This window comes from Planococcus citri, chromosome 3 (assembly GCF_950023065.1).
Source record: "Planococcus citri chromosome 3, ihPlaCitr1.1, whole genome shotgun sequence".
NCBI lineage: Eukaryota > Metazoa > Arthropoda > Insecta > Hemiptera > Pseudococcidae > Planococcus > Planococcus citri.
Window position 1 is genome coordinate 67,885,378 of NC_088679.1, and position 12,005 is coordinate 67,897,382.

At 32.8% G+C, this 12,005-nt stretch overlaps 1 protein-coding gene across 2 annotated transcripts in view; it reads right to left on the reverse strand.

Moving 5' to 3' along the window:
* The window catches only part of Mccc2 (methylcrotonyl-CoA carboxylase subunit 2), a 121,331-nt gene that overhangs the window by 849 nt on the left and 108,477 nt on the right, over nt 1–12,005 (reverse strand). The window contains exon 11 of one of the 2 annotated variants that reach the window (XM_065354086.1): nt 7,631–7,690. The exons of the other annotated variant lie outside the window; for it this stretch is intronic. Within the exon in view, the coding sequence (XP_065210158.1) occupies nt 7,646–7,690 (45 nt within the window). The 3' untranslated portion in view covers nt 7,631–7,645. Of the gene's footprint in view, nt 1–7,630; nt 7,691–12,005 lie in introns of those variants that run through there. 2 annotated transcript variants of the gene reach the window in all.

A 12,005-nucleotide genomic window follows, 5' to 3' on the forward strand; every position in this document is an offset into this window, starting at 1 on the left:
ACTACTTTTACTTTTCTATGTAGATTAATTACTCGAGCATCATTTTTTTAAAATCTAATTGTTTATAAAACAATTTTTTGTCATTGTTTGGTATTCTTATAAACATGAAATAGTATGTAAAAAGTATTACTCGGGTATTTCGAGGTAGTACCTAATTATTAATAGCACCTTAAAAATTAGTTTCATTGCATATTAGTAAACCATACCCAGTTACACTGCATATTTATGAAAATGACGTGCAAAATCCTTCTTTTAACTATAATCAAATCATTTATTATAGTTCAATTTTAATTTAATTAAGTAAGTAAGTAAAATCATACGAAATTATTCATTCATGAGAAATAATATACTGAAGGTTTCTGGAAAATTATCATCACTTTGCTTTTGTTTGCTAAAAAACGAAAGAATGTATGACGAATGAATCGGTGAACAACTCTTGAAACAATACCACCTACACAAGAAGGCCTGAACACCACTCTAAAAAGTCTATGTGATGTCACAGAAGGAGGCGGAGGCGATACTGTATCATATTTAATATGGGAGTCTTGTGTAGAAAAATGATCAAAATATTTTGTTTCAATTCTGTAATTTCATTTTCAACAGTTCTGTTTACATATTTAATTTGTCTACTGTAACTTAATTAACATGGTAAATAAATGTGTCCCTGGATGCAGGGGAAACTATGATCGGAACAACAAAGTTCATGTATTTCGCTTCCCTAAAAAAGATGATATTCATAAAAAATGGTTAAATTTTATTTTAAAAAAGAGCCTTATTTCAAAATCACGGATAATACATAGAAGAGTAAGTTCCCAAGTTCTGTTCATTCAATTATCATAACCATAAAGGTGGTAGTGTAATACTTAACTACCGCTGTTTTTTGCAGAAATCTTGTTAAAATGATGAGAAATAGTGTTCTGTCGAAGAATTTTTTCAAAATTTCGCGGACAAGTTGAAAAAAAATGGTAGTTAAGTTCTTATGAAATTCCGGACTTTTATAAGAACTTAACTACCAATTTTTTTCAACTTGTCCGCGTAATTTTGAAAAAATTCTTCGTCAGAACACTATTTCCCATGATTGTGATGTGGATTTTGCAAAAAAAAACGGTAGTTAAGTTTTAATGAAAGCGCAAACTTATTAAAACTTAACTACCACTGATAGCGCTATCACTTCGCCACTAAAAACGCTTCGAGAGGGTAATATTATACGATGAATTGAAAGGTTTTTCTGGTTTTTTGCAAAAACAATCGGTAAGTAGTCAAGTTTTCATAAAAATAGAACTCGAATACTACTGGTTCTGACTTCTGAGACCCTGTTTTCTGAAGGGAGATGTATCTACATGTACATTGTGCAAGTTTACTGGAATTGGTGAATTTTTTTAAAAATATTACAAAATGCGAATTTCAACGCTGATTCTTTTTTCAATTATTGAAAATAAATTATAACAATATTATTTTAATAAGATTTTTTTTTGCTTTTCAACTGAATGTTTCACCAAGGAGTGGATATATTAAATGGGGGTCTGGGAACGAAGCCCCCAGGAATATTTCTGTCCAATATATTGAATAAAATAGCATACCTAATTGAAGCAAAATGAATTGATAAAAAATTAAAAATTGCAGTTTTACCAATTCTCTTTGCTTCACCTTCAATTACAAAGCTATTTTACTTTTATTCAATAATATATTGGACAGAAATATTGCTGGGGGCTTCGCCCCCAGACCCCCATTTAATATATCCACTCCTTGGTGAAACATTCAGTTAAAAAACCTTTCAATTCATCGTATAATATTACCCTCTCGAAGCGTTTTTAGTGGCGAAGTGATAGCGCTATCAGTGGTAGTTAAGTTTTAATAAGTTTGCGCTTTCATTAAAACTTAACTACCGTTTTTTTTTGCAAAATCCACATCACAATCATGGGAAATAGTGTTCTGACGAAGAATTTTTTCAAAATTACGCGGACAAGTTGAAAAAAATTGGTAGTTAAGTTCTTATAAAAGTCCGGAATTTCATAAGAACTTAACTACCATTTTTTTTCAACTTGTCCGCGAAATTTTGAAAAAATTCTTCGACAGAACACTATTTCTCATCATTTTAACAAGATTTCTGCAAAAAACAGCGGTAGTTAAGTATTACACTACTACCATAATGAATTTTAACATATTTCAATTTTTCTATAGCTTTGTGAGAAACACTTCAACCCTGAAGATGAAGTAAAACGTGAAAAATGTTTTGATCCCAATAAAGGCGTTTTTGTTGGAAATACGAGTAAGTACATATGTAGGTACATTGCAGCATCCGTACTTGAAAACCGAGACTGTACCTTCTTTTCTTTCTGAATGGCCAAAATATTGTTCAAAGGGGGGTATGCAGCAGAAAATTTCTTGCAGATTGCTTGATAGAGAAAGAAGACGAAATTTTGCTACATTGCATTGATGATAAGGTAGTTTGGAAACTCAACAACAATTTATCAAAAGAACAAATGAAGAGTGATATTCCAAAACTCGCTTTGTCCATTTTTATCAAAGTTGGGTTTTCAGTGGTACCTGGTAGATGAAGTATCAACTCACATTCCTACATCATCAACCTACCAAAATGAGGTGTTAAACTCACCTAAATAGCCAATTCACTAAAAATTAAAAAAAAAATAATGTTCCAAAACGCGCTTTGTCCATTTTTATTGAAATTTTTTTCAGCAGTATTTAGTGGATGAAGTGTATACCTACACTCCTACATCATAAATCCACCGAAATAAAGTGCTAAACTCGCCTGAAAAGCCAATTTACCCGTTTAAAGGGAAACTGTTTTTCCTCTCTCCTGAAAAGTTGTGAAAATGGACAAAGCGAGTTTTGGAATATCACTCTTCAAATATTTTGCAAATTTTGATTCTCTACATGGAAAATGTGTGTTTTATTAGTCTTGGAGGAAGAAGATGTCGTTGATGTGTTAACTGCAGATGTACCAAAGAATCTGAATCATGGAAAGGTGACCAGAAATAAGAAAAACAAATCAAGGCTAAACCATCCTTTTCATCCTTGGAATTGAGTTACTTCTTGTATAACTATGTGCCACAAAAGTGGCCAGAAAAGACACAAGTGATTAGAGTGCACTAAAAACGTGGAAAACTCATCGGCAAAATCATTGTACAAATCGTCTGGTCTGAAGGAGGAATCTACTTTGGCGTTAGATAAACATGGCAATTGGCATCTGAAAAGATGAAAATTTATTTTCTTGCTCCCTGGAATTTTCTTGGAAACCTTTTGCAGAATTTTACTAGAATGTGAAAGTATCTATGGTGGAATTTGCCAGAATTGTTTTTGTGCGTACCTTACAGTAGTTCTGGCATGAAAGCTGAAAGGAAATTCGCTTATCTTACTGGAATTTTATTGCAGATAGCGCTCAATAGATTGTCATGTAACATAACAATGAATAAAGATGCACTAGTTTTGAATAAATTATTTGTCTCACTAATTATTAAAGGCCTTTAGGTAAAATTAATTTTACTTTGCCGTACTTTTTTCCGTAATATTAATCGTAAGAAGCTTATAAAAAGGCCTTAAGATGTAAGTAATCTTTCCATCTTCAGTGATACCTTTTGTATTGTTTGTAATTAGAATTCAAGGGAAAACATGTTTGTTTGTGTTTTTTTTAAAACTAGAATTAAGAAATTGAAGTGTACTATGTTTAGGTTAAGTAAAATGTTGTTTGTTCTTTTAGAATTATTAGTCTCCCTATTTTTTTGAGTTTGCAAAATTGGGGGGGGGGGTGTTAGAAAATTAATTTGTAGAGCTCCTTGAAAGAAATTTCTGAACTATGTATAGTTCCATTTTCTTCCCTAGAAAGATTTATCTCAAACATTCGATAGTTTTTAAGATCTCATGTACATACTTAATTTTTGTTACATTTTAGGTGATGTTGAATAAATGTATAAAAATGCAGTCTTTTATAAATCGGCCTTCTTGTATAGTAGGTATTGGCCTCCATTATTTTACGTCTTGATTGATGAAGATGGAGGGATCTTTGATATACACCAGCTAAAATATTCACAAATCCCTTGGATACCAGTTTTGACTTCTCAACTAGCCACTTCATTCATTACCACCCTTAGGCACCACCAAGGACGATCATGATACCTTTTACAATGTGATAAAGAGACAAGAAATGCCATATAGTTGGATCCTTTTCGAAAGCTGGTACAAATTTCGAGGAACAGTATGGAATTGTTTATCGTGCAATCGTTGATCTCTTCCACGCGCAATGGCGCATAAGTTTTTTTCCCCCGCCGGCAAGGAATTTTTTTTGTTTTGATATTACCGGATATACCAAGACGGCGTTCGAGCACTTGAGGAACGGAGACTTTCTTTCCACATGGGAGCAATTTTGTAGGACAAATTTCAAGGATCCGAAGAACGAAAATGCATTAAAGAAGATAAAAATATCTTTCTTCGAAGAATTCGGATACTAAAATGCAATAGTTAGATAAATCTGTAATAGACTGGGGCGAATGTGGAGACGAAATGGTTTCTTTTAAGGTAAACAATCCCCTGACAATTGACCAGCTATAAATAGTTTGTGTTTTATGGAAATAATAAAATAATGAAAGGTACTGTGTCCTAAATACGCCAGCCTGTCAGGTGCCTAATAACGTCAATCTCGGATATCTTGAGAACTAAAAGTCCTACTGGGCTATAACACATACTCAGGTACTCTTTAAATGAAAACAACGTGACCAGCTGTGGTGTGAATACTGGGGTGCCATCCCCCCAAGAAGCCATGCAAAAATGAATTTATTAACAAAATCACCTATTACGACTTTACGTCTAACTTGCAAATTGAAGAGGCTACAAATGATTTTAAATTTCAAAAAATCCCATGATGAAAAAAATAAAATAATGTGGAAATGAATTACATATTACGTCAAAAAATAAACAAATATTGTTGTGATCAATTTTTTCTTAGGTACTCTAAAATTTAAAAAGTTTTTAGAGCTCGAAAACTGCAAATTTAATTAAATTTTTAGCAAATTGAAAATTGTGCCGAGTTTAAAAAACTTTTTAAATTTTACGTAATACACACTCGTAATCTCATCATTACACCTCTGTCGCTAGATGCAAAATGTACGTCATTATGAGCGACCTAATGTCGGGTCAAACACGTACATAATGAGCGTATTATATCCCTAGTGTTATGTGGCAACGCCGCGAAACTCGCCATTACGTACGCGTTACGTTTGGACATAATTTAACAAATTTAACCGGTGAAGTTTGGTCACTCATAGACGCACATTTTTTGCATCTAAACAACAGAAGTGTAATAATGGTGAGGTTACGAGTGTTGATTATGTAAAGCACCTTACACTACACGATTAATAAAGTGTGTAATTATGAACTCGTGCAAAGTTACAGCGCTCGTCTTCGACTCGCGCAGTAACTTTGCACTCGTTCATAATCACCCACTTTATTAATCTAGTAATGTAATGTACTATTAGAGACGAGTACCTAAGAAAAAAACACCACAAAATATGATTATTTCTTGACGTATGTAGTATTCATTTCCTCATTCATTTTTTCATTGCGTTTTTTTGAAATTAAAGATCATCAATTTTGTAGCCCCTTCAATTTGCAAGTTACACAAAAAGTCATAATAGGCAATTTTGTTCATTTTTCAAAGTGCTACCAACCCCTATGGTCAAAATTGAATTTTGGCTCTTACATTTTGAAAACATATTTTGCCCCTTCAAGTTTCAAAATGGATAACTTGTCTATTTTACGTTTTTTTACTCGTACCTGGTTAGTGGTTATGTTATATACAAACCTGAAGTTAGTACCACCATTCACCGGGTACCCTGTATACAGTGCAGATTTTGTTTTTTTTTTAACCTGAACTTTTGATGGCCGAAAGGCACTAATGTAAGTAATAATAAAGAATAATGCAGGTATTAGTTTTAAAAAATCCTTTTTAGTCAAAAAGAAACAGACTATGAGTTGAAAAATGCCAATGTACTAAATTAGTAAGCAATTATTTAAAAATTTGTTTTTTCATTTTTCTCTTGAAATCTAATTTAAAAACTTCAGAAAATGTGCTAATCAGACGAATTTTTAACCTGAAACGATCTGATTACAAACTACATTTATTTTATTTACATAACTTATTATATGAAAATTTAGGAGCATTTGTGTACCAATGGCGCACAATAATTGTCTTTTCTGGGATACCACCGGCTATTAGATAATATGCCAATAGTTCATAACGTGGACGATGATTTTTTTAAGCAATTCAGAAAGTAAAAAGTGAAATTTTAGGGTAACTGGTGAATAAGTGTCTCGGCCAGATTAGGATGAAGACAAGGACCAATTGATGATTATTTGACCATCACAAAGGGTACAGTTTTGCATTGTGTAGAAAATGACAATAGGTAGATTCATAACATGTAAGATGATTTTTTATTCAAGCAATGCAGAAACTAAGAAACAGAATTTCAGGGTAACTGGAGAATGAATACCTTAATTTAGGCCTCAATGCTCATTGCCTCATCCTGACATAAAAAAATGCATGCATTAATTACTGTAATGTCTATTTAGTATATGTACGTGAATTTTTGATTCCCTCCTTCATGTAAGAATATGCCCTTCATTCTATAGAAATTTTACAAAAAAGCATACCTAATCCTTGAAGAAAAAAAAGAAGGAACTCAATGCCATTGGACAAAATGAATTTCAATCAAAATTTATCTGTCTGCCTTCTGAACAAAAACGTAACTTGAGTAAATCGTGATAATAACCCCCTTTTGGCCACTGCATTAGTAGGTGTTGAAAATAATTTGAATTCACCATCAACTTCGAATATCGAATCTGGAGTACTACTAAATAATGAATTATTGATGTATGATCATTTCTAGATATATGTAATTTGTCTGAAATAACAGTTTGTTGCCTTGTTGTCGAGAATATTATCAGCTCAGTGGTTCCCAACCAATATTTCAAAATAAATTTGTGTAATTTACTATCCCATTTATATCTAGTTGATCCATATTTCAACATACCCGATGATATTGATATATTATTGGGGTAGATATTTTTTGGAAAATTTTGAAATCTGAAAACTTCAATCTAGGTGCAAATTTGCCGAAGTTGAAGGAGACAGAATTAGGTTGGATTATTGAAGGAAGTTTTAGAACCGCTGAGACCACACAAGGTACCATGGTATTCATACTTCAGTTAAGTAACAACGAACTTCTAAATCAGATGAAAAAGTCTTGGTCAATTGAGCACCAAATTTTGTCTAGTTTAGTAAGTGAATGTTTCACCATCTCCTTTATGCAAGATTTTTTGAAGAGAATAGGTCCTAATTTAAATTATATGTACGTATTACAAGTATTTTTAGATATTGAAAATCCTGACTGCAAGTATGTAACAGATGATTTGCCACCTAAAGCAAAAAAAAAAAAAAAACAGTTCTCCCAGGTACTTTAGCCTCATACAAAGAACAACAAACAAGTTCTTGCAAATGCAATACAAGTACATATCAGCAGCTGGGTCTGCTTCCTATGTAGGGTCATCTAATAATTTTGATTTGACACTATTGGAGACAGGAACTGTAGCACATCAATATTATGTACATACATGCACACATCTCCATCCCACCTCAATTCAACTCTACACCTGCACTCATCTCAACGCCTTCATTCAACTTGATACCTCAATTCAATTCAACACAGTCAAATTCTGCTCATTTAGTTAAAATTAATAGGCACGTAATTGACTTGATTTACATAGATTTGCATGAATTTCAGTTACTTATCAGGAAAAGCAAGAAGAATTACGCTTGAAATTGCTCGAAACAATTAAAGACTGATGTTTCGATAATCATCCCACAGGCATGAAACTCACTATTTTATTGTTTTTAGTGACTTTAGTGACTGAAAAATAGCAAAAAAGTGACCAAAAATTTGAAAAAAGTGACCAAAATTTTGAGAAATGTGAGCAAAGGATATATTATGTAGCGATCATCGGAGAATTTTTTTAGTAACCCCCCCCCCCCCTGCATGAGCATAGCAAAGTGTTGATGTATACCCAGGGGCGGATGGGGCACTTCAAAGTACCGGGTCATTCCATGCCAAATCGGCGGATTTTTGCACGAGGGGTCTTCGATTTTTTTCAAAATCAGATCATTTGTAGAGGTCATCAAACGATGACGAATGACGCAAACCGGACATTTTTTCGATTTTTTATGACGGAGCTGTGGCGCTTCAAAGTTCTCCAAAATGGCCGAAAATGGAAAATTTCAGTTGCAAATTGCTCCGGTTGCACGTGGTATAGAATTTTGAACTTTTTTTCAAATTGTAGTACTTTGAGAGGGTAATCGACGAGTGATGTCAAAATCAGTGTTGCCACTTTCAAAAACCTAAAAAAATCGATTTTAAAACTTATAATTTAAATATAACCACGATCTCGGCGAGTAAAAATTCTGAAAAAATTCTCAGTTTTAGTCCTTTTTATGTAGAATAACATATCAAAAAATTAGACTGGCATCTTTTTTCATTTTCGAGAAAAAAAAATTACAAGTTTTACAATTGCTGCAAAAGTACCGTCCGAAACCTAAAAAATGAAAATTTTTGCATTTTTGAAATATTTTACCAATGTGTAAACGATAATGTGAAAAAAATCTCCCTCCCCCCAATTTGTCGACAAATTGACGAAAAATGCATTAATTTCACTCTTGAAATAAAAATTTATAGCACGAAAAATGTCAATTCGTTGACAAATGAGGGGAGGAGGATTTTTTTCACATTATCGTCTACACATTGGTAAAATATTTCAAAAATGCAAAAATTTTCATTTTTTAGGTTTCGGACGGTACTTTTGCAGCAATTGTAAAACTTGTAATTTTTTTTTCTCGAAAATGAAAAAAGATGCCAGTCTAATTTTTTGATATGTTATTCTACATAAAAAGGACTAAAACTGAGAATTTTTTCAGAATTTTTACTCGCCGAGATCGTGGTTATATTTAAATTATAAGTTTTAAAATCGATTTTTTTAGGTTTTTGAAAGTGGCAACACTGATTTTGACATCACTCGTCGATTACCCTCTCAAAGTACTACAATTTGAAAAAAAGTTCAAAATTCTATACCACGTGCAACCGGAGCAATTTGCAACTGAAATTTTCCATTTTCGGCCATTTTGGAGAACTTTGAAGCGCCACAGCTCCGTCATAAAAAATCGAAAAAATGTCCGGTTTGCGTCATTCGTCATCGTTTGATGACCTCTACAAATGATCTGATTTTGAAAAAAATCGAAGACCCCTCGTGCAAAAATCCGCCGATTTGGCATGGAATGACCCACCGGGATTTGGCACCGGTGCTGATGCGACGCCAGTTTTTTTGGGATGAAGATTGGGGGAGAGGGTGTGTGACGAAGGAATAAAATCATGTGTACTTTTTTTTGAATTTTTTTACTTTGAATATTTTAGCCAATGTTGTCATTTTGAGGGGAGTTTAAAAATTACAAATTCGTCAACTTTTGAGGACAAAAAACGCAAAAAGTTGCTGATTTTTTAAAAAATTGAACAATTCGACGAAATTGAAATGAGTGTATTAGATTTATTTACTGAACTAAATTAGAATTTGTATGCTGAATTAGGTCAACCTAAGTATGCATTCGTAAAAGGATAAACAAAATTTTGAAAAATTTATAGTTTTATGACTAAAAAATAATCTATGTACTTGCACCTACACTAAATTGAGCCAAATAAGTTGAATAAAATAGGAATGAAACGGTGAACATTTTGCCAGAGCGGAGCGAGGGCGAAAATTTTGAAAAATCCAAACTTGAAAAGTGTAAAAAACGTTATTTTCGTTACTGAACAGGCAAACTTTGGAGCAGATATCATCTTGGGTCCTATGTTTGAAAGAGAAACAAATTAACACGAGCGAAGCGGCCCCCAAAGCTTTTGAAAATTTTCATTTTGAGATGCCTAAAAACAAGGTTTTTTAAATGCAAGGAGTTTATTTTTTCAATTTTGGAATTAGAATGATGTTTTTTTAGGAAGTTGATTTTGAAAAAGAAAAGAGAACAAGCTCGAGCGAGGGCGAAAGCTCTTGCAAATTTGTATTTCGAGGAGAGGCATAAAAACGATGTTTTTTTAATGTGAGGATGAAGAGTTTATTTTTCGGCTTTAAAACTTAATTTTTTTTAGAAATTTTCATCTTGATTTTGAAAAATAGCGAGGGCAAAAGCTTTCGAAAATTTGTGTTTCAAGAAGTAAAAAATAATGTTTTTCTTTCATCAGAGCTACACTTTCGGCACTGCTTCGGCGCCGAATCTTTTTCTTTTTTACACGACAAATCGTTAAAAAAGTGACCAAAGTCACTTTTTTTGGCCATTTTCGCTAAAATAGTGACAAAAAGTGACTTGCACGTTAAATAGTGACAAAGTCACTTTTTACGTGACCTTGTTCCATGCCTGATCCCGGATAAAAAATTTCCAACGCTGAAAGATTTAATGGTAAGTTTGTTTTGTTACTTTAGTAGGTATAGAAATCAGATAAAATGTACCTTTATGCACAAAATTCTATTCCCTTTTTACTTTTTTTTTTACAAAATGTGATTGGTGCAGCAACCAATGAAATGTAAGAATAAAGAATATGTATTAATTGTAAAAATTCCTTTGCAGGCATAAAATTGCCCTGGGACGTGCCCATGATAACGCATAGACTTCAATTATTTCGGTTATCTATTGGAGGGAATGGTTATTTGCATTGTACATATTCACATTCAGGAAACAAACATTTCAGTCTCTCTCTTCTGCCAGTCGCCTATTCCCTATAATACAGAGTAGTAGAATACAATAATGACACGATTCAAATTCAAGTAACCAAAGCTTCTGCTATTGCTGTACCCAGAATCTTGTGACAATTTACCAGCTATAAATAATTTGTATTTCATGGAAATAATGAAATAAGTACGAGTGTGTCCTAAATAGTAAATACGCCAGCCCACCTGGTGCCTAATAACGCCAACCGCGGATATCTCGAGAACTAAAAGTCCTATTGGGCTATAACACATACTTGGGTACTCTATAAATGAAAACAATGTGACCAGCAGTGGTGTAATTACAGGGTAGCCCCCCCCCCACAAAGCCCGGCTAAAATGAATTTTTTGCTTTCAATGGCTGCGCAGTTGTGTATAAAGTACTTACACTTTTTTTTTGTATGATATCTTGTATCTTGATTTCTAAAATGAACAAAATCACCTACTATGATTTTATATCTAACTTGCAGATTGAAGAGGCTACAAATGATTTTAAATTTTAAAAAAATCTCATGATGAAAAAAATGAATGTGGAAATGAATTGCATACTACGTCAAAAAATGAACAAATTTTGTTATACCTACTCGTAATCAATTTTTCCTTAGGTACTCTGTTTAGAAAGTTTTTGGAGCTTAAAAACTGCAAATTTAATTAAATTTTTAGTAAGTAAAGGAGTTTTTCACTTTCAGTGCTTGACATAGTAATTGAATAAAAAAGCACGTGGAAATAAACTAACTATTCATCGAAAAATACCAATGTACTTAGTAAGCAATTATTTAAAAATTTGTTTTTTCATTTTTCTCTTGAAACAATTTAAAAACTTCAAAAAATGTGCTAATCAGACGAATTTTTAACTTGAAACGACCTGATGATAGCATATTTATTTACATATGAAAACTTAGGAGCATTTGTGCACCAATGGCCCCCAATAATCGTCCTTTCTGGGATACTAACGGCTATTAGATGATATGCCAACAGTTCATAACATAGACAATGATTTTTTAAGCAATACAGAAAGTAAAAAGTGGAATTTTAGGGTAACTAATGAATAAGTGTCTCAGCCAGATTAGTGTGAAGACAAGGACCAGTTGATGATTATTTGACCATCACAAAGGATACCATTTTGCATTGTATAGAACATGGCAATAGGTAGATTCATAACATGTAAGATGATTTTTTATTTAAGCAATGCAGAA